Source organism: Camellia sinensis, chromosome 7, assembly GCF_055761805.1.
Source record: "Camellia sinensis isolate YWXY chromosome 7, ASM5576180v1, whole genome shotgun sequence".
NCBI lineage: Eukaryota > Viridiplantae > Streptophyta > Magnoliopsida > Ericales > Theaceae > Camellia > Camellia sinensis.
Genome location: NC_138967.1, coordinates 161,988,272 through 162,012,473, shown reverse-complemented (window position 1 = coordinate 162,012,473; position 24,202 = coordinate 161,988,272). Strand labels below are relative to the sequence as shown.

Sequence of the window (24,202 nt, the reverse complement as noted above, 5' to 3'; positions counted from 1 at the left end):
TGATGGTGGCTGGTGGCTGGTGGTGGCTAGTGGTGGCAGGTGGGTGGTGAGTGGTGAGTGGTGGTGCAGGTGGTGGTGGGGGATGGGTGGTGGTGGCGGAAGACGGTGGTGGAAAATGGTGGCGAGTGGTGGCTAGTGTTGGGTGGTAAAAAAAAAGAAAACTCAAAACGGAAACACATTTTTTGTGTTTTCATTTTTTGGCCAAATTTATAAACTGAGATCACTGATTTATAAATCAAAAATTTTACTAAACAAGTTTTTATTTGAGTTTTTTAAATTTTGATAAATATAAACAGAAAATTAAAAACGTAAGTGTTACCAAACGATACCTTATATATGGGTACATATTAGTATAGTCGAAATTATAAATAAGTGGGTTAGTCTTAAAATAATTATATTATAGGTTCATTTTCAGTGCTAGTCTAGCACAGAAAAATGGTTGGAGCAGACATAAGAAGGATTTTGTGCCATACCACAAAAGACTTGCATCACCATAAAAATGATATTATTTTCTCCATATCCAACTTGAATGTAATTTTTCCTATATATTACACGGAATTTTCCTGAAGTTTAATGAAATTAAAAGAATCTTCCCTGAGATTTTTGAAATGACAAATACGTCCCCTATTAGCTAAACACTGTTAACATATGCTGTCTTTTCACTCTTTTACCCTTAGTTATTTATATTTAAGTAAATTACACTTATAGCTCCTTGAGGTTTGTTTTCAATATAAATTCACTTAATTCTTGGAAAATTACATTGACCCATATTAGTGTCTGTCTTTTCACATGAAATTTAAATTACTATATTACCTTTCCATATTAATGCAAAAAGATATTAATATTCCCACTCATCTATCATCTGTCTTCCTATTTGTAATGGTGTAATTTTATATTTTCAATTTATCTCATTTTAATAGAAGCAATACTGAAATTACTATTTTATATCATTGCACTCATTTAAAATAAATTTAAATTTTTATTTTACCTATTTACACCCCCAATATCTCAAATATACCATCATCATTGACCTTTCACATTTTCTTTACACTCACTATCTTATTTTCTTTCACTCTTTTTCCCTTACTTTTTCTCAACTCTTCCGTATTTCGTTATCTTTATTTTCTCGTATATTTATCTCTCCAAAATCTACTATGGTTTCAAAGGCGGTAGAGGGTGACAAGTAGGATTTTGTAAGTGGTGGAAGGGGGTTGTGGATATGAAGAGGATAGTTGCACTACAAAAAAATTGACTTTTTGCGACGGTAAAATACCGTCGCTAATACTCCTAATGCCGTCGCTATTACTTTTTGCGACGGCAAAATGACTTTTTGCGACGGCAAGAGGGGGTCGCAACTGCAGGGGTTGCAAAAGAGTTTTTGCGACGATAAGTGCCGTCGCTAATGTTTTGCGACGGCATTTTTTACCTTTTTGCGACGGCAACGTACAGTCGCTAATAATTTGAAATTTCTTGACTTTTTTGCGACGGTCCTATTTTACCGTCGCTAAAAATGTTATTTGAGACGACAAAAAATACCGTTGCTAATAATCTTTTTTTTTTTAAAAAAACACTATGTTTTGCGACGATGTAGTGCCGTCGCAGAAAGTATAAAAAATATGAAATTTTCTATTTTTTGCGACAGTGTAATGCCGTCACAAAAAATATTAAAAAATAATAAAATTTTTATTTTAAATAATAAAATTTCTATTTTTTGTGACAGCATAATATCGTCGCAAAAAGTAAAACCTATAACAAAATTAATAAAAATATTAAAATTTTCTATTTTTTCCGACGGTGGTACCATCTCTCTCTCTAAGAGCTGATTATTTACATTCCATTCACAAAAACATCATAACAGAAAATAAAAATAAAAATTGATCAAACCATCAAATTCAATATTTTACAAAGAATAATTAAACTGTACATGTTCATAAAAGCATATTTAAATTATAAAATTCACCCAAATCTTAAAAAAAAATAAAATAATAAAATAAAATCTAAAATTCACCATTATTTTCCATTTATTTAAAAAGGCCTACAATGAGAACTTACGCTTTTGGAGATTATAGGGCAGCCCAAATCCAAGCATTCAAAACAAACAATAAATCTTTCGAAAGGGAAAAATATAAACATGTAGAGGATATTGCTGATCCTCTTGGTGGTGGTGCCGCCACTGAGTCACTGCTAACTCCAGTCTCGGTTGTTGAATTCAAGGCCGAGGCTGGCTGATCCTGCCCATTTCCCCCTTTGGTGAATGTTGTAGTTGAAGCCAATGGTGATGGCAATGGTAATGCAGCTCCAGTACTTGCTTTCTTCTCATCAACGCTGAGAACTGAGGTATTTGACTGGTCGACATTCAAGGCGGTGGTCGACTCTGAAATAGCTCCTGATTTAAACTTTGGTTTTTGCTTAAGAGCATGAATTCCAGTGTACAGTCTGTAAAGCGAGAAACACAACACAACCCGTAAATTCATGAGTAGAAATCCATACAAGGCACATATGATACAATCGTATACACCATATTTACTATCGTGAACGTGACATAATCTTCTAATGTGCTGAAACAATATAATATTTCTTTCAAAATCCAAACTTCATCAGAAGTAACCATTTTCTTCAAGGGAAACACCAATCTATTGCAAGAAACAATTTAACAATTCGGTGACACATGACCTTCGCCAGACAGAGAACCAGAGGGTATTAGCCCCCAACCAAACATTGGAAATTTCACAATTCAACTCTTGCTGACATGGCTGCTAACCAAGAATAATGTTTAGCACTGTTCCATTTATATCTTCTTCATGACAAGTTAACCAAAACTCCATCTTAACTACGCATTTCCAATGATGAGGAAAACTTCACAACTATAGGAAGTAAGGCCAATATAGGAAACACAATAGCTGATTAAGGACCAAACATGGCAGATGACACCTTGGTCGGTCAAATAATTCAAGTGTTCAGCTCAATGTGTTCTAGGAAAAGCTACCGATACAACATCGCTACCTTGTGTGCCTGTTTTAGGACCGAAGGGGATTTAGTCCTAAAACAAGTGTTGAATATAGAACAAAATTAAGGACCGAAGAAAAGCAACCACATAATGACCGCTGCTTTCTTTAAAGGCAGTTCTCATCCACATTTTTTGTATTTTTGTCATTTACTATAAAGTTAAGGTTATTTATGTCTACATACATAAATAAGGGCAAAATTGGGAATGACATGAAAATTTGTGATGATCTGATCAACATCTATTAGTGCTATTAACAGACAACTAACAGATGGGAAAAGTGAAATTCAAAATTGAACCTGAAGGGAGGTTAGTGTTTTTTTAGAAACGTCAAGGGAGGCTTCTATAATTGTCATAAACCTCAGGGGAGGTCAGTGTAATTTACCCTTTTAAATAACCTACCTTCATGATGAGAGGTCAGTGTAATTTACCCTTTTAAATCCTTTTCAAATCTTCACTCCACCAACTATGGCCAAAACATTAACAAAATTCTTGAAGCCAAGCAAGCAATATTCAGAAAATATATGAAATTCCACTGCCATATACACTGGAAGACGGTGATAACGATACCATTCTGCCACCAGTCACAGAAGGGCTGGGGGATGCAAAAACTATATATAGATCCGCACGGTAAACTAATCATCACACAACTATATATACACCGGATCTAAAGACGCAGGCAAACAAAGAATCATCAAGTTGTGAGTAGTGAAGTATGAAATATAGAAAGGTTACTGACCATCAAAAAAATAGAGATAAGAATGAGAAAGGGAAAAAAGAACGAAATATAGAAAGATTAGATTGAAAGAAACAAAAGACAGGTTATGAATGGTATATGATCACACTACATGAGTAAAAATCATGTCAAAAATGGCAGTCCTGCAACATATAATATATAATTTTTCTTTAAGTTCACACCTCAATCAATTTAAACTACTTACAGGCCAAAGGAAAGACAAATGTCACAACCTTTGGTGAAATAAATTCTCTTAACTCATAAGCCTCAACAAACCTTTGGGAGGGGAATGCGGGAAGTCATGAGACAATATCAATTTTATGCTGAAAACACCATTCTCGTAGGGAGTTCCAGCTGCAAGGTTGATATTTGGTCAGTCTAAAAAATAAATACCTTTAATGATCATACAAGGTTTGAGAACAATAGATATTCGATAAAACTTGTGATTTCTGAGATTGAAAAATGATACTAAATGATAAAAATGAAGATTAGTACCTGTATAGTCGTGTTGTCAATTGGAAGGCACTTCAATAGCAAAATCAATAACAACTCTCTTAAAAACACTTCTATAATTTTTTAATACAAAAACACACGTAACTTAACATTTAGGTGTGTAAACCTTTATAGAAGAGCACCTTGTCACTTTTGTTTATATCATTTTGTTTTAATATAAATTTGGAGAGACACTCCAAATTAAACTTCAACCGTTAAAAAATAAAAGGACCAATGTCAATGACAAGAATCCTGTGCTCCACTTCATATTTTAAAAACAGTTCACATTTAAAACTTCTCTACTCTCCACTATCATCAATTCTATATAAAGAGCTTTCCCACCAACTATCAAACTCCAAGCCAAAAACCTTCTGTCAAAAGATCAAATTCAGTGACAACAACAAGAGAGAGCTTCGTTCAAAGTTTCAATTTCCTTCTACAATGCAGCATGTTAGAAGATTGTCGTCGATATCGTCATTGGTGTCGATGCAGACTTCATCAATGAGAACTTCTCAAGTTCTTGCATTCCATTCCCCATCAAAATGGAAAGCCCATTTTGAAGCCTCCAAAGCAACTTCCAAACTGGTAATTAACCACCCATTCAACTTCTCTTTTTTTTTTTTTTTCATCTGAAATTTACAATCAAATCTTGTTTTTGGGTCTGCTAATCTCTTTATTTTTTGGGGGTTTTGTTTTGAAATGAAGATGGTTATTTACTTCACTGCCTCATGGTGTGTGCCTTGTCGCTTCATGGAACCAGCCATTGATGAGTTTGCTGCTAAATACACAGAAGTTGAGTTCATCAAGATAGATGTGGATGAGTTAATGGTATTTCTCTTTAAATTGCCTCTCTCTCTCTCTCTCTCTCTGAAAAATGAAGTGCTGCTAATAGGTATGAATGAATGAATTGCAGGATGTGTCTCAAGAATATGGGGTGCAGGCAATGCCGACATTCATATTAATAAAGAAAGGGAGAGTAGTTGACAAGGTTACAGGAGTCAGAAAGGAAGAGCTTCAGAATAAGATTGAGAAAAACAGGGCTTACCATTATTGTTCTTAAAAAATTGTATCAATCATCTTCACCTTCATCTACATTCTACAAGAATCATGATGATACTCGCCAGCTACACGGTGTTTAAATTACATGTAATAGAATGCACTATAAATGACATTGCAATCCTCTACATTAAATCAATGTCCCTTACTACACAAAAGCCAAGTGAAGAGAACAAGAGGAACATCCAAGTCACTGGATAATAGTAGGATTTTAATTTTCTGAATAAATCATACATACACATAAACACATATGTATAAATTAGAAAAGCGAGAGTAATGATTAAAAAGAAAATCCTTAAAAATTAAATTGACATATTAAGGCTAAATATTAATCTTAAAAAGCTTCATTTTGCAAGACGTAACTTAAAATGAAAATATTCTACTAAACAACTTAAATATCAAAATGCAATGCTTATGACAACTTTTAACGATTTTACCAAGAAAGATGATTAGAAAAATGTAATTGGCCCTCTTATGGTTCAAATTATAGGCCACTATTTTAATTTTTTAATTGTAAATAATTTTGTTCAAATGTTTCTATAATTTAAAATATATATATATATATATATATCTTTATATAAAATAATTTAATCAGGATAGGCCATAGAGTTACTATTTTGGCTTACTTTCTAATTTGTACTTCAAAATCAAACTATTTTATTAGTCAATTATTAATTTATGAATAAAAACCCTGATCTAGAATTGATTTTTTTTCGGACCAAACTATTTAGACTTGAGAGACTGCTCAACCATAGTTTAAATTTTTTTTCTTCCATTTTCAAAAGTAATGCAGTTTAATAAAATTTGGAAAAAAAATTAAGGATCAGGCAAGAAAAAAAATATTAGAATTAGAATCAACCAACATATAAATTACTAAAACATGAAATCAATCAACCAAAATATTAGAATTCTTTGATATATTGAGTCTGAAACTATAAATATAATTACCCAGTCTGACATCCATCACCATTCATGTTCATACAAACATAATCTTCACTAAGGAGAGCTCAAAAGAAGCAGGGTTACATACCTGAGAAGAGTTCAGATCATTCTTCTTGCACATAAAACTCAAAGCACGACCTGGATAAGCTCCGACCAGAGTTTCTCCAAGGCCTTTCACCACCTGTGCCGAAAAGAAGACAGACGCAAACATTATTTGCTCTGCTGATCACTCCAATAAATATTCAATAAAGAAAAAAAATTAGAATCAAACTTCATTGAATAGATCCTCTCTAAAACATGAAATCAATCAACCAAAATATTATCTAAAGCATACTGTAATCAGGTCGAACAGATAAATCAAAGGAAGAAACTATCGGGCGCTGCTGAATTCAGACAATGAGGCTTGAGGAAGAGGAGGCCGACGCTGCTGCTGCTTCGATGCTGCTCCTCCGACGACACTGCTCCTCCTCCGCTGCTCCGACGCTACTCCTCCGCCGCTCGCCGTGGGGTAGAGATTGAGATTGGGGATTTGTGGGTTTGTGGGTTTGACATTGGGGATTTTGGGGGGGGGAGGGGGGGTAGTGATTTTTGGGTTTGAGATTAGGGATTTGGGGGGGCGGGGGTAGGGATTTTTGGGTTTGGGGTTTGAGATTGGAGATTTGGGGGGGGGGGGGGGAAAAAGGGGCGGTGAGATTAGGGATTTAGGGGGGCGGTGTAGGGATTTTTGGTTTGGGGTTTGAGGAAAAAAATGGGCGGTAATAAAAAATAAGAAAATATTTTTTTTTAGTCACAAATGAAATTTAAATAATAAAATAATATCGTTAATTTTTTTTTTTTTGTGACGAGGTTATCGTCGTCAAAAAATTTTATTTTTTGTTAAAATATATATATTTTTGTAGTTAATGAATTTTTTTTATTTTTTTTTAGTTACTAAGATTGAAAATTTATTTGTTTCATTTTATTTTAATGAAAAAAATATTATTATTTTTTATTTGGTAGAAGTAGGGGTAATATTTTAATGAAAAATATTTTTCACTAAAATAAAAATTAATTTTCTGTAGTTAATGAAAAATATTTTTCTGTGGCCTATTTTTTTGGGTTACTAAAAATCACGATCTAATTTTTTATGGTAGAGGAAATTGAGCGGCAATAGTGGTGGTGGTGGTGGTGATGGTGATAGTGAAAGAGATTAGTGGTGAAGTTATGGTAGTGGTAGTGTAAATGGAGTGGCAGGGGTGAAGAAGAGGGAATGGTAGTAGTAGTGGTAGTAGTGGAGTGGTGGCGATGGTAGTAGTAATGGTGAAGTGGCGACAGTGGAAGTAGTGGTGGTAGTGGAATGGTGTTTGCAATAGTGGTAAAGGTGGTAGAAGAGATGGGTGGTGAGAGAGAGAAATGAGTGAGAGACAGATAGAAGAGAGAGAGGAGAGAGACAAAGTGATGAGCGAGAGAGAGACAAAATGGTCGCTAAAAGTGCATTTTCTTGTAGTGGATCGATAAATCGAGAGGGAGCTCAGTAAATAGAGAAGACGAGAATGAGAAAGTGAGCAACGCAAACACAGTAGGAGAGAGAGAGAGAGATAGAGAGTGAGAGACAAAAAATAGACATAGAGAAAAGAGAGATGGGCGAAAGAGACAGAGAGAGATAGAGAAAAGAGAGATGAGCGAGAGAGATAAAGAGAAGAGAGATGAGCAAAAGAGATAGAGAGAAAATAAATGAGAAAAGAGATGAGAGAAGAGATAGATGAATGGGAGATACACAGAGAGAAAGACAGACAGACAGACAGACAGACAGAGAAGAGTAATGAGTAAGAGAGAGAAAGAGTGATGAGTGAGAGAGAGACAGGGAGAGAGAGATAGACAGAAAAAGAGATAGAGAGAGAAAGAGAGAGAGAGAGATAGAGATAGAGGGAAAGATAGAAAAAGAGAGAAAAACAAGAGATGAGCGAAAAATAGACAAAAAGAGAAAGAAATAGAGCGAAAAGAGATGAGCAAGAGAGAGACACAGAAAAAGAGAGAGATAGAGAGATAAGAGAAATGGGCGAGAGAGATAGAAAGATAAGAGAGAGAGAGAAAAGAAATGAGAGAGATAGAGAGAAGAGAGATGAGCGAGAGAGACAGAGAGAGAAAACAGATGAGAGAGATAGAGAGAAGAGAGATAGGCGAGAGACACGGAGAGAAAATGAGAGAGAGAAACAGACAGACAGAGAGAGAAGAGTGATGAGTGAAAGAGATAAAGAGAAGAGAGAGAGAGAGATAGAGGCAGAGAGACATGAAGATGAAAAAATGAATGAAAAGAGAAATGTTACATCAAAATAGTAAGAAGACATTGTTTTTTTAAATTTTTTTTTTGTGAAAGAAAAAAGTACTAGAATTTATTCAAACCATTTTGTGACTGTATATATATGAAGCTGTCTCAAAACCACAATCACTATGCTAGGTTAGAGTTTTCCAAAAACTCTTTTGAGAAAATTATACTTTCTTGTTTTCCGTGTTATATTGTTTTTACTGAATTTTTTTAATATTTTAAGTATTTTTTTTTAATTTTTAGACACACCTAATATAAATACACCTAAAAATTAAAAAAAATTGTAAATTTTTTTTAAAAAAAATTCACTAAATACAAAAAATACAATACATTTTTTTTTTGTATTTTTATGTATTTATTAATTTTTAAAAATATTTTTTCATAATTTTTTTTTAGATACATCTAAGTAAGGTGCATCTAAAAAAAATATTTAAAATTTTAAAAATATTCACTAAAAATATAAAAAAAAACACGAAAGTCACTTTTTGCGACGGGAGAAAATGCCATCTCAAAAAAGCAAAGTATTTGCGACGGCACCATTTGCCGTCTCAAAAAAGCAGAGCATTTGTGACGGCACAATTTGCCGTCTCAAAAAAACAGAGCATTTGCGACGGCAGAAAATACCGTCGCAAATGCTCTCATTTTTTGAGACGGCAAATTGTGCCGTCGCAAATGCTATGCTTTTTTGAGACGGCAAATAGTGCCGTCGCAAATACTCTGCTTTTTTGAGACGGCATTTTTTGCCGTCGCAAAAAGTGATTTTTTGAGACGGCAAGTGTGCCGTCGCAAATAGTCCCGTCTCATATACCCACTTTTCTTGTAGTGTTGTATTTTTTGGAAGATAAAGGGTTGCAAGTCTTGCACAAGTCGAAAGAATGATTGAGCATTGGGAATTAGAGAGGGGATGCATGACTTTGGCAGGGCAAGAAAGATCTAGGAAAAGAAGTGAAAATAAAGGGAGGATAGTGACTAGTGGTGGAAAGAAGAGTGTGAAGGTAGTAATGGTAGTGGATTGGCGGCAAGTGGTGTAGAAAGGGATTGGTGGGTTGAGAAATTAGTGTATTGAAATTTTAGTTGTAAAATTGTAATAAAACAATATTACAATTGAAAGTAAAATAAATAAAGCTTCTCATTAGGAGACAAACTATTAAAAGGAGAATTTTTAATTTTTAAAACTAGAGGGAAATTATTGTCATTTTAGAAATTTTGGATAGGTCTTTGCAATTGTCATAAACTTTAAGGGATGTCAGTGTAATTTATTTTAAAATATTTATATAATTTCTTAAGGGTAAAAATGGTATTTTTGAAATTTAATTGATGAGCTCAGCACTTTTGTCAAGGCTAGTACAAGGGATGATACAAATTGAGAGAATGGGCTCCGATTCGTAGCTCGAATTCGGAGGCTCGAATTCGGCCCGAATTCGGAGAAGAGGAAGAAGAGAAGAAGAAGAAGGAAGAAGAAGAAGAAGAGAAGAAAGATAAGAAGAACTAGACTGGAGGGGGCCATCAAAATCGGAGGTGGAGGCGGAGGCGGCGGAGGCGGGGCGGAGCGACGAGCTGCCGACGAGCTGCGACGCCGACGAGCTGTGTTCAACGACACCGACGAGCTGTGTCCGACGAGCTCTGTTTCTCTCTCGCCTCTGCTTTGCTCGCTCTCGCCTATGTTCAACGAAGAAGAAGAAGAAAAGACAGAAAGAAAAGGAAGAGAAGGAAAACGAAGAAAAAGAAGGAAAAAAAAAAAAAAAAAAGAATGGCAAAACGACGTCGTTTTGCCATTTGAGCCAAAATCGAGCCACAAATTTCGAGCTACCACTCATTTTTCTTGAGAGAATATGACCTATTTTGAAAAGTTTGTTAAAAATTATTTTTTTTTTTTGGCCTTTTTATCCTTTTTTTGAAAAAAAAAACGTATAATAAAGTAAAGAAATGATGGCCTTGTTTGGTTTGTTTCTCAAAAAAAATTTTAGAAAAAATTCTCTACAAACAAATTTTCAATAGTAATCAAACCAAACAAATTTTTTTAAAAAAAATCTGAAAATTTTGTTTGGTTACCTACTTTCCAAAATCACTCTCTCTCATACACATCAAATCACTCTCTCTCATACACATCAAATCAATCACTTTTTTAAAACTATCTCCCCAAAATAATTTTCCAAAATCATTTCTAAAAAAAGCAAACCAAACAAGTTTCGTACTTTTTATCTCAAAAACTACTCTACAAACACAAACCAAACATGTCTTAAAACCCCAAAAACTAAAAAAATTGACTTTTAACCCAGTTGACAAAAAAAAGTCTATGTCATGTGTCAGTAAATCAGGAAAGTAAGTGCCATTTTTGAAATTTTAAATGAGGTTTTTGTAATTATGAAATTTTTTAAGAGAAATTAATATAATTTATTTCTTTTAAAATTAACGACTTTATTTGTTAAATTGGTCTGGACAAGAGGGTGTTAAAATTTAAAAAAAAAAAAAAAGAATCTAAAAATTTTAAAGAAAAAAAAGAAAGAAAGAGAAAAATAATCTATTTTTTTCGCGTAAAATTTGACTTGGGTTTATTTTGACAACTCATTGTTTCAGCTAAAAATGTCACCACAAAAAAACTAAAGATTGTGTTTGGTTATATTTTCAAATCAATTTTTGAAATGAAAAATTCAAAAAACTTGTTTGGTTTATAATTTTTGGAAATTGTTTTCTTTCTCTTCTTTCATTCTCTCACATTCTACACACCAATCAATTAATTTTTTTTCTCTCCTCCCTTCTTCTCTCATATCTTACACATTAATTAATTAATTTTTTCCTTACACTCATCTATTTAACTATAAAAAAAAAATTACAAATCATCCCCAAATTATTTTCAAAATATACAACTAAACAAGTTTTTAAATTGGGCAAATTACCTACACCCCTTTGAGGTTTAGCTAAATTACTAATTCTCCCGTGAGATTTCAGAAATTACATCCTGCCCCCGAGGATTATATTCGCAAAACAATTTAACCCCTACCATAAACTAAATGTTAAGAATGGTTAAGCATGCTGGCATCACCAAAATATATATTGATGGATAATATTGCCTCTCGTATCTTTCTAAAGCATCAAGCAACTTGATTGAACCTGAAATCTCTTTGATAAGTCAACAAAATTTACCAAAGAATTATGTTCGGTGGGGAAAAAAAAAATTAAGTTTTTGGAACCATGATTGGTTTGTTGTTTAGAAAAAAAAATTCAGATTTTTTTTTTTTTGAAAAAATGAAAACTAATTTAAGAAAAATAAATATGTACAAATATATTTAATTTGTAAAAATTATTTCTAACTAATCAAAAGATAAAATTATATAAAATTGATAATTATTTTTTATTTCTTATTTCTTAACCAAATTAATTTTTAATTTTTAAAAAAAAATTCTAAAATAAATTTCTAAAAATCAAACCAAACATGGCATATAAATCTTTTGATAAGCCATTTCTTGTGTCTGTAACTTATTTAATTATTTGTTAATTTTATGATATTTTCACCATCTAATAAGTGTTTTTTCATTTTAATTTTGCATTTCATAACTTATTCAATTAATTAATTTTGTATTCACAACTAATTCAGTTAATTTGTTATTCTTTGAATTTTTTTTGGGTGAATTGTTATTTTTTGGGTAATAAATAAGTACCATAGAATCCTTTTCAACATGGAATGAATGAAGAGAGAGCACTCAAGTAGCTTGAATTTAAATATTAACTTAGAAAATTTCAATACATTATCTTATTTTTTTTATATTCAATTGATTTTTTGCACAAATTTTATACTTTTTAAATATATCTAAATTAAATTAATCTAATCTAGATATAATGGTAGAAATAAAAATGAAAAATTATATTCATATATAAAAATTTATACAAAAAATATCATAAAAATATTGTGATAGTGATATTGCTGTAAATATATAAATCATGTTTATGAATATTTTGTTTTAAGGTGAAAGGTCAGTGAAAGGTCACCATTAAATTATATCATTGTGTTTGAAAATTCTATATAAAATTTGTATATCATCACTTAATAACAATATATTCAGATAGAATTTAATGATAGAAAGTTATAGAATGTAATTATTATGATAGGAAAAAAAAATAGCAAGATGGTCATTTAAAAAAAATTAGGGTATGACATCAACAATTTATGGGATAATTTGTAATGAGATTACAAACTTGAGGGAGGAGAATGTAATTTTTCAAATGTGAGGGGGATCTGTATTAAACAGAAACCTCAGGGGGTGTTAGTGTAATTTATCTAAGGGCATTTTAGTCAATTTATTAACTCCATTAACGGCGTTAATTCTTGTAGGGCGAGATGTAATTTCTGAAACCTTAAGGGATCTGTAATTTAGCTAAACTTAAAGGGATATAAGTAATTTGCCCTTTAAATTTGGCAAAGTCTTTTCAAAAAATTATCTTCCAAATTTACTTCTTAAAATTAAATCAAATGGAACATAACTATTCTCCCTTTTTTTTTTTACATACATTTTCGTAAAAAGTAAAAAAAAAAATACTAAAAATTATGAAAAATTATTTGATAATCTTGGACATATCATGTAATGTCCCAACATGTATTTTATTAATTAAAACAATGAAGCTTAATATTTTTTTGTTGATATTTTAAAATACTCTACAATATAAAATACTATTTTAAGACTAATAAGTAAATAATTTTGTTTCAAAATCTTCGCACGATACTGACAAGGGACACTGATTTGGAGTGATTTCGATCTGTCATAGTACTTCAAGACTAACGTCTGGTTTGACATGTTCTATAAAAATAAAAAATTAAAAAATTATCACTATTCACAAAAAAAAAATATAAAAAAACAAATTTACACAACATTTTAATATACAAGCCAACTTTCTATGATATGACAATGGTACAGTCTGGGATGTCAGCTAAAAAAAAAAAAAAAGTCTGAAGTGATGGCACAAATTACATATGCGGTGCACCAAAAATTTACACAAGATAGCCGTGGGGGCCCATCACAGGTCCCGTTTTGATAATCTAAACCGTAATGTATAGAACTTGTCGAGTGCTATATACCTGTAAAAAATCACGTTGATCGGATATCGATAACTATATGATTAAATTAGTTTTGTATAAGAAAAATAGACTGTAAACAATTCCGATCAGATAGCTATCGCTATCCGATCAACATGATTTTTTACAAGCATATAATACTCGACGAGTTCTACATATTGAACGGTTTCAATTATCAAAACAAGACCTGTGGTGAGCCCCCACAAGCCGAACAATCGGACTGGAGACAAGCTGTTCCTATACATCTTGCTACCCATCGTACTGTCTTCATGGTACAATCACTGTCAATACGCATTTATATATTTAGGGGTAATATGATAATTTTGTTATTTTATACAATATTTTAGTACACATTTTTTCGTAAAAAGTCAAAAAATTATCCCAAACAACCATATTTTTTTCCTCTACTTTTTTATCTAAAAAGTCAAAAAGTGCACTTATTTAGTTTATCCCAAACGACCCCTAAGTAAACAATGGCTTCCCTCTAATCCTTCATCGGATTGAAGAGTGTTGTTGGGTCTGTAGGTAGGGATGGAACCAGGATTTCATTACCGGAGGGGTCAAAAGAAAATAATTTTTTTTCACCATATAAACAAAACACACATGTATGTATATATGATATATAAATTATATATATATATATATATATAAATTGTAACACTACAAGAATTTTCACTTTTGGCGACTAAATTTTTAGTCGCCAAAAGTCATCTTTTAGTCGCCTATAGTCTTTAGCGACTAAATTTTTTGGTCAAAAAATTAGTAACCAAAGAGTAGTCGGGAAATCTAATTGCCAACAAAAGCTAATTTAGTCGCCAAATGTATTCATTTGCCGACTAAATATTTAGTCGCCAATAGGTTGGAAAATTAATTAAATAATACATTTTTGTCGACCAACATTTTTGTCGTCAAAAGCCAATTATTTAGTCGCCGAAAAATTTTTAGCTACTAAATTTTTTAGCCGCCTAAAGCAAATAATAGTGTTTTAGCTACCAAAATTTTAATCGCCTAAAGTCGGTCTTTTTTAGCTACTAAAATTTTAGTCGCCAAATACTATTTGTTTTGGCTACTAAAAATTTAATCACCTAAACTTTTCACATTTTTTGCTACTAAAAATTTAGTCGCCTAAACTCCGACATTTTTGGCTACTAAATTTTTAGTCGCCAAAAGTAATTTTATTCTTCAACTTTTAGCTACAAAATATTTTAATCGCCAAATGTTTGATTTTCTTTTAGTTACAAAACTTTTAATAGCCAAAGGTTTGATTTTCTTTTGACTACAAAACATTTAATAACCAAAAGTTTGATTTTCTTTTGGCTACAAAACATTTAATAGCCAAATGGTTGTTTTTCTTTTGCCTATAAAAAATTTAGTAGCCAAATGTTTGATTTTCTTTTAGTTACAAAACTTTTAGTAGCCAAATGTTCGTTTTTTTTTTTTTTTTTTTTTTTTTTTTCCCTTTTTATTGGCTACAAAATGTTTTGTCGGCAAAAACATGATATTATGTTTTATTGCAAATATTATAATGTGTCCATAACCTGTCTGTATTCCCTGCAACCTGTAATACGTATATAAATAAAATGATACATAAACTATCAATTATACCACAATATGACATCCGCATACAAAAAATAAATTACTTTAACTGTCCAAGTACAAACAAAAACTATTGTCCAAACTAAAATAATAATTCTATACAACATATAGAATCATACAAAAAGTAAAGCCCTCCATATACAAAAATTACATTTACTATACCATGTGAAATGACCATTTGACATGGTACAAATTACCATCGTAATCTGTACCACGACAAAAGCTGATGTATGTACCAAGTCAAAAATACATCTATGTACCACGATAAAAAATCATATATCTGTACGGCGTCAAAAGGTGATCTATCTACCATGCCAATAATTATCTGTTCGCTGTCAAAAGTTTTATGTATCAGGAATAGTTAATTGCACAAAAATCGGAGACCACAAAAGTATTAGATTACTTCTATACAAAAGTACAATTTCTTCTCCATACACCAAAATAACTCTGCAAGTCTGCGCAACGAAGTCATCTACAAAAAACAAAAAAAAAAAACATTAGAATTAGACCCAAAAATGCCCAACTTCATGAATGAATTTGGAAACAAGTGACAAATAAAAATAAGTGTGAAGAAACTTTCCATAATGAATCAATTATCAATCATTGTACAGTCTTTCTAAAGTCTTTTGTTATAAGGAACATTGTTAAATGCCGAACAATCATTACTAAGTCTTTCATTAGTAACATAAAGCTAATGTAACCGTCTTCTATTTGTACGCAACATGTATCCAAATTCTGTGGCTAAACCAATATCAAAGCCCAATGTGAATAGAAAGTATTCTTTTTACCAACTTCCTCATTATTTGTTTGCAAAAAGCACTTGAATCATTAAATTGGATATAAAACCATCGATACTTATTAATGTATGTCAGTGCCATTTCAGAAAAGATATTAGAACATGTGATAAAAATAATAACACGTGTGTGTACGTTCAAAAAATTAGAAAGTTTAAAACAAGGCGTAAACTGAGTTCATATTGGTTTCTGAATATTTTTCCCATAATTTTCCATTACTATACATCTCCAATACATTTTGTCAATTGTCACAAGTCCTATTTGTAATGGGGAAGCTATCCGTGAGAGTCAGTCTGAGGTTCAGGGGCTGTTTTGAAGTTTCGCCCCCAAAACACCCTTTGTCGACTAAGTTTTCAGCGTATTCGACTCTAAATCCCTACTTACGAGTCCGAATAACATTCCATCAATTGTCACAAGTCATATTTGGCATGGGGAAACTGTTCGTTTCGGCCACACAGCGGTTCAATGGCTGTTTTGAAGTTTCGCCCCCGAAACGCCCTTTTTCGACTAAGTTTTGGGCGTATTCGTCTCTAAATCCCAACCTATGGATCCGAATAACATTCTGTCAGTTGTCACAAGTCATATTTGGCATGGGGAAACTGTTCGTTTCAGCCACACGGAGGTTCGGGGGCTGTTTTGAATTTTCGCCCCCGAAACGCCCTTTTTTGACTAAATTTTGGCATATTCGTCTCTAAATTCCAACCTACGGGTCTGAATAACATTCCGTCAGTTGTCACAAATAATATTTGGCGTGGGGAAGTTGTTCGTGTCGGCCACACAGCGGTTCCGGAGCTGTTTTGAATTTTTGCCAACGAAACGCCTTTTTTCGATTAAGTTTTGGGCGTATTCAGCTCTAAATCCCAACCTATAGGTCCGAATAACATTCCGTCAGTTGTCACAAGTCCTATTTGGCATGGGGAAGCTGCTCGTGTCGGCCACACAGAGGTTCGGGGGCGGTTTTGAATTTTTGCCCCCGAAATGACCTTTTTCGACTAAATTTTGGGCGTATTCATCTCTAAATCCCAACCTACGGGTCCGAATATCATTCTGTTAGTTGTCACAAGTCATATTTGGCTTGGGGAAACTGTACGTTTTGGCCACACGGAGGTTCGGGGGCTGTTTTGAATTTTCGCCCCCAAAATGCCCTTTCTCGACATTTAGTTTTGGCGCATTCGTCTCTAAATCCAAACCTACGGGTCCGAATAACATTCCATCAGTTGTCACAAGTCATATTTGGCATGGGGAAGCTGTTCGTGTAGGCCACACGGAGGTTCGGGGGTTGTTTTGAATTTTTGCCCCCGAAACGCCCTTTTTCAACTAAATTTTTGGCGTATTTGTCTCTAAATTCCAACCTACGTGTCCGAATAACATTCCGTCAGTTGCCACAAGTCATATTTGGCAGGGGGAAACTATTCGTTTTGGCCACACAGAGGTTCGGGGGCTGTTTTGAATTTTCACCCCCGAAACGCCCTTTTTTGACTAAATTTTGGCGTATTTGTCTCTACATCCCAACCTACGGGTTCGAATTACATTCCGTCAGTTGTCACAAGTCATATTTGGCATGGGAAAGCAGCCCGTGAGAGTAAGACGGAGGTTCGGGGGCTGTTTTGAAGTTTCGCCCCTGAAACGCCGTTTTCCGACTAACTTTTGGGCGTATTCGACTCTAAATCCCAACCTATAGGTCCGAATAATATTCCGTCAGTTGTCACACGTCCTATTTGGCATGGGGAAGCTGCCCATGTTGGCCACACGGAGGTTCGGGGCCTGTTTTGAATTTTTGCTCCCGAAACGCCCTTTTTCGACTAAGTTTTGGACGTATTCATCTCTAAATCCCAACCTACAGGTTTGAATAACATTCCGTCAGTTGTCACAAGTCATATTTGGTATGAAGAAACTGTTCGTTTCAGCCACACGGAGGTTCGGGGACTGTTTTGAATTTTCGCCCCCGAAACGCCAGTTAAAAAGCTGTTAGTTGTTGAGTTTGTATCAACCATGGTTAGGATAAAAGACTCTGTTGTATATATATATTAGGAACTCTACTGTATCAAGTCAATGAATTCAATAATACAAAATCTCTTTAAGCCATACCATTTACTATCAAAATTACATCTTATACCAAATCTGATTAACAAGAAATCCCAATTAACACAGCCATAAACTTTTTCAAATTCAACTTTTAAAATCATCCATTTGTTTGATCTACTACCTCATTAGTTGTAAGAATTCTCTCAAATATTTGTCTTTCACCAACAAAATCTTGTAAACACAATCTACCATTCTTATAGGCAATTCCTTAAACTTTGAACAATAATATTATAATCATCCTATTTTCTTTTACAATATTTATTGACACTACAATAAAAAAACAAAATTCATAATGGAATAATTAAAGCAATGCAGTTACGACAAATTATATAATAAACAAAATATGATGCAATGAAAGGGCTTCTACTTTTGGAATTTAATAATGCAGCAATGAAGGCAGAATTGAAGCCTATTGGAGTAAAATTCAGCGATGAACTTAGCAAATATTCATTTACTATATTCCAAGCACTTTTCATAAAAACGGCAGGCAAACCAATTAGGGTTTTGAGCAACAGTATTGGGGATAATAATAAAAAATTAAAAATTAAAATTAAAAAAAAACCCTTGTGAATCATTCTACGCGATCATTCTACTTTACCAATATAGTTGAAGAAGCTGGGAAGTATTAATAAATTAAAAATTAAAATTAAAAAAAAAAAAAATTCAGACTTGATGGACTGTTGCAAATCATTGATTACCATAGTTTGAGGAACGCCAGAACAAAAGCGTACACAAGGAGAACAGCAGCAGCAGCCGGAAAGATTATCCAGGAGACAGGGAGAAACATAGTTGTGATCTCCAAGAACCAAATTGCTATTAATAGTGAACCAGCATAATCAATATAGGGCGCGAAACGTGGGGCGACAAGGCGCAAGATCGCTGTAAAGAGCACGATCAAACCAATCGCCTCCATGGCAACCTCATGACTTTCTTTGTTCCTCATGTTAGTGAATTGTGGCGTTAGACAAAGCGTCAAGAGCTTTCAGTAATGGAGATGAGATGTGAACCGGAGGGATCTAGGGTAACATGCGGTGTGCCCTTGTGAAAAAAAACAACAATCTGTTAAAACAACAATCCAAATCAGAACAACAATCAGCACACAATCAGAACACCAATTCCCAATCAAATCAACAATCAGACCATATAATACAACAATCAGAGTGACATTCTTTAAATAAATCAGATTATTTTTAAAAACAGATCAGATTATTTTTAAAACAACAATTAGAACACCAATACCCAAACACATATCAGATTATTTTTAAAACAACAATCAGAACACCAATTCCCAATCAGAACAACAATCAGACCATCATATAATACAACAATCAGAGTGACATTCTTTAAAATAAACAGATCAATAATTAATAAAAAATAAACACAGTTCATATAAAATGAAAGATTATTTTTATAAACAGATATGCAGATCAATAATAATAAACAGACATGCAGATCAAAAAATAAACACAGTTTGAATAATAAACAGATTTGAGAATGTAAACAGATATGCTTCATTTCTTCTTCTGTTTTCAAATTCATAATAAAATTCGCACTTTTTGACACACACACACACATATATATATATATACAATAAATAAATTTAGAAAAAAAAAAAAAAAAAAAGAGGTTGAAGAAACAGTAATGAAATCCCTAGATCGCAAATGTATACACTCAGATATATATATATATATATATATATGTAAACCCTAGATCGAAATCCCGAGAGAGAGAGAGATACCGAAACAGAGAGAGCAGCGAGGGAGGAGCGGCGGTGAGGGAGGATCGGGGGTGAGGGAGGAGCGGCGTTGAGGGAGCAGAGAGAGCAGCAGCCCCGTCGTGTGTGAGTGAGAGAGAGGGAGGTGAAACCCTAAACAGCAGCGGCGGTGAGAGAGGATCGGTGGTGAGGGAGGATCGCCGGTGAGGGAGGAGCGGCGGTGAGAGGAAGAGAGAGGGGGAGACCAAACCCTAAACAACACAGCGGTGACGGATATGAGAGAGGGAGAGGAGTAGCGCCGTGTGCGTGGGTGAGTGTGAGAGACAGTCGAGTGTGTCAAACCCTAACAAACACACGCATATATATACCCAGGGACATAATGGTAATTTCACCTCGGGGCTAAATGGTGCGAGGCCGGGGCCTGTTGCTTGGACATTTATTCTTGTCTCCGGTCCGAATATCATCAAGGATTAAATTTTGAATACCATCATCGGCCCGTCAGGAATATTTTTCGAAGAATAACTGCTCAATTCAGGGTCAGGGATCAGATCCCCGTCGGGTTAGGTTCAAATTGTTATCCCTATGAAGTCCTCATTTGGCAAGCGAGTTGGATTTAGTTTTTGACTAAAAAAGCACAAAAAGAAAAAATTGGCTAAATAAGTCAATAAGATAAAATATCACATTCAAACTATAATCATTTCACTTTTTCTTTTACAAAAAAATTAAAAAAATAAAAAAAATAATAATAAAAAAATTCTTTCCAAATAAAACTAATTTAGCCAAATTAAATTAACTAAAACATCAAAAAGTCAAGTTAAAAAAGTTCTTCCCAAACGACTCATAATGAAAAATGACAAGGTAAAACTAGTATTCAACCCAAATTCACTTTATTTTGTTTTGATTAATTTTTTTAAAATTAAATTTTTTATTTTTTATATTTTTTATTTTTAATAATGTTTTTAATATTTTAAGTAATTTTTTTATTTTTTAGATGTACAAAATTTAAATACATTTAAAAAGTAAAAATATTGGTAAAAAAATATTTTAAAAATTTAATAAATACACAAAATATGAAAATATAATGATTCTTTGTATTTTTTTGTTTTTGATGAACTTTATAGAGATTTTTCTATAAATATCATACTTTATAAGCATATTTAGGTTAAGTACATTTAAAAAAAAAAAATTTGTTAAAATATCAACGTTCTGTTTGGTTTGCCTTTGGAATCATGATTCCAAAGACAAAATTTTTCAAATCGTTTTTCAAAATTCTTAACCAAATACATAATTTAAAATTACTCAAAACTGAATTCAAAAATTAATTTCAAAACTCATACCCAAACACACAACAGATAACTCAAAATTCAAAACTCTTAACTTTTTGATGATAGTGTTGAAGATGGTAATCCCTATCATGCTGCGCAGATGGAATTAAGGGGCAATTGAGAGGGTAATTTATGTGAAAATTGGGCCGAGCTGGATAATGGGCCGTTATGGGCCGCAGTGCAAAAGGGCCAACTAAAATGGCCATGTAAGTTACTCCGGTCATATGGATATTTTCAAGATAGTCCGGTCCTAAGGCCGTAAAGATAGCCCGGTCCGACAGAAGACCGAACTAAGATCGGTCTAACGGTACTACGGAGTTAGATCGGTCCCAGAGTTACACCGGTTTTTGCATGTTAGTTCGGTCTAACTATACCATGAGTAGTGCACGAGGAGCCGAAGTAAGAAAATAGTATATGGAAGAGCCGAATTGAAGGTAGTTCGGCCCATTCTGTGGCTAAGCAAAGTCGTGTTTACTTCGGTCGTGTGGGAGTTCGGCCATGGTAAAACCATCTCACTTGGTTTAAGCAGTGAGGGAGGTGTTGAAGGATAAGCATTATCTTTCAGGAGTATGAATCCTAGAAGGACTCTGCATGAAGGAGTAAGAATCCTATTAGGATTATGCCACATGAAACCTATAAAGCTCACAAACATCACCTATGGAGAGGTAACACAATTTTGCTTCCTGAATACACAGAGCTTTTGTCTACTTGTCTGTTGTGCTGACTTAGGCATCGGAGAGGTTTCCGGCACACACCCGCCGGTTAGCTCACGTGTGTATTTTCAGGTGGTAGAACGACATCGTATAGAGGAGCGCAGACTTGGTCAACAGGATTATACGAGAAGGTAAATTTCTTTCTCGTACAATTGGCGCCGTCTGTGGGAAGTTCAAACGAGAACAAAACCTCTTGATCAAGCTTTTCCTCTTCGACATCAATGGCGCATAATGAAGATTTGCCACAGTCCGCCATTAACGGACAAACTCCAGATGGAGGTGCAAGGTGTGAAGGACTACCCTCTATCCCTCCCATGGCAGACTTGGAGCCACACAGACAGAATCCCAGGAGGGATACAAGGGGAAGAAGGCGGACTAACAGCCCCCACCACTCTCATTCACAAAGCCCAGAAAGATAGAGGTGAAGGGTTGATCCCCAGACTTTGGAGGATCGCGTCAAAGAACAAGATGAGTTGATAAGGAAGATGGCGGCGGACATGGAAGCCTTGAAACGCCAGATGAAAGGACAAGAAGTGGCGACAGGAGAGGGGCACAAAGGCAAGACGCCCCCTCGCCGCTCGGAAAATCGTAGTAGGAATACCACACCCTCACAAGGAGAAAGCAGAAGCCTCAGGACAGGCGACACTCAATCTAGGTCTTCCAGAACTCGTCACTCCAGGTCTGAGAGGACGAGATCTGAGAGATCGTACACGGAGGGAAGCACGTATTGGCCCTCACATACGCACCAAACTAGATCCAGATAGATGGAGTTGCCCAGATCATCCGACTTACGAACCGTGCTCGAGGAAAAAGCACGATGCAAGGAGGATACCAGGGCACGTGATCCACACAGAGTTTCTGCCTTACAACGGTTGGCTCCTCGGACGCATGGGAGCATCGAGGTTGGAATGCCAATACCGCGCATTGCCTACGAACCAACGGACAAGGCACTAGCGAGGCTGCAGACCTCGCCTTTTGTTCTGGCAATTGAAAACGCGCCGCTACCATCAGGCTTCGTTCAGCCCAAATTTACTACGTATGAAGGAAAGACGGACCCTTACTCGCACTTGAGCCACTTTCGCTAGGTCATGGCGATATACCGACGGAACGAGGCCTTAATGTGTATCCTCTTCCCATCTAGGCTGGGCAACCTAGGCCTGACTTGGTTCGAAAAACTTCCAGAAGGCAGCATAGCCTCCTGGGCGCAGTTGGCAGAGGCATTCGTAACAAGGTTCCGAACAAACACTAAAACCCCGATGGAGATCGACCAGCTACTCTCCATCGACATGGGTGAAAAAAAGACCCTAAGATCCTACAACAGCCGCTATTGGGAGACCTTCAACTAGATTGGGGACTGTCCCACCAATCTCGCCATTGCACAATACAAGAGAGGCCTTCTAGTAGGAAACAGACTAAGGGACTCAATCACCATGACACCACCCCTCACCATGGAAGCCTTGATGGAAAGAGTACACCAGCACATCAGGGTAGAAGAGGATGGTGCATGTGCCAAAGCAAAATTTGGTGCAACTACAGTGCCAGAAAAGAAGGCCTCAGCGAAGGTCAACGCAGTAGATCGGTCGAACAGAAACGGACGTGGCAGACGAGATAACGGAGAAGACCCGGACAAAAGATGGTTGAGAATCCGCACTGCCATAACCATAGTCTTTAAGAAACTGATATACCGGATTCTAAGCGAAATAAGAGATGACCCTTTCGTTAAATGGCCAGCTAAGCTGGGAGAAGCACAGAAAGACTACGACGAAAGATCATGGTGCACCTTCCACAAAAAAAAGGGGCACCGCACTGAGAATTGCACACCATTGAGACAGCACCTGGAGGAGTTGGTAGCAGCAGGACACTTGGATAAATACATTGAAGGAGGAAGCAACCAGCCCCCCAGGACCATGATAACCCCAACGGGATGCCAATCGACGCCCCACCTCAAGGCATCATCAATGTGATACATGGAATCTTTGAACCAGAGCGTGTATGCGAACTCAGGGGATCAATCAAAAAGGCTGAGCACTTTAGAGAGGTCCTAAGTGCCCAACCTGCCATCAAGAAGGGGAAGACAGAAGCCGCAAACGTCATGTCCTTTTCAGATAAAGACTTGGAACGGATATATTGCCCTCACAATGATGCCCTGGTCGTCACTCTTTGAGTCAAGGATTTTGACGTCAAGCGGATTCTGATTGACCAGGGTAGTTCATGTGAAATCATGTACTACGAAACATTTAAACAGTTGAAGCTACAAGACAAAGACTTGGTGCCTGCCGTATCTCCCCTAATTGGCTTCAACTCCATGCCAGAATGGCCCGTCGACAAAATAATTCTTCCAGTCAGAGCAGGAAGCGTAACGAAACAAGTGG

The 24,202-nt window shown here is 35.0% G+C and overlaps 1 protein-coding gene and 2 long non-coding RNA genes across 3 annotated transcripts; 1 reads left to right on the top strand and 2 right to left on the bottom strand.

Moving 5' to 3' along the window:
• Positions 1–1,854: 1,854 nt before the first annotated feature.
• LOC145795412 (uncharacterized) lies at positions 1,855–6,852 on the bottom strand. The gene is made up of 4 exons (XR_014336341.1): positions 6,565–6,852; positions 6,319–6,411; positions 4,017–4,094; positions 1,855–2,436 (listed from the first exon to the last, which is right to left on the bottom strand). It is a non-coding gene; the product is annotated as an uncharacterized LOC145795412 (long non-coding RNA).
• LOC114276729 (thioredoxin H2) lies at positions 4,704–5,441 on the top strand. The gene is made up of 3 exons (XM_082879678.1): positions 4,704–4,817; positions 4,938–5,060; positions 5,146–5,441. The coding sequence occupies exons 1-3, from the start codon at positions 4,719–4,721 to the stop codon at positions 5,290–5,292; spliced, it is 369 nt and encodes a 122-aa protein (XP_082735804.1). The 5' UTR covers positions 4,704–4,718; the 3' UTR covers positions 5,293–5,441.
• Positions 6,853–15,218: 8,366 nt separating the features above from the next.
• On the bottom strand, positions 15,219–20,131 carry LOC114307552 (uncharacterized). The gene is made up of 3 exons (XR_003645154.2): positions 19,817–20,131; positions 18,777–19,137; positions 15,219–15,671 (listed from the first exon to the last, which is right to left on the bottom strand). It is a non-coding gene; the product is annotated as an uncharacterized LOC114307552 (long non-coding RNA).
• Between the last annotated feature and the right edge of the window lie 4,071 nt (positions 20,132–24,202).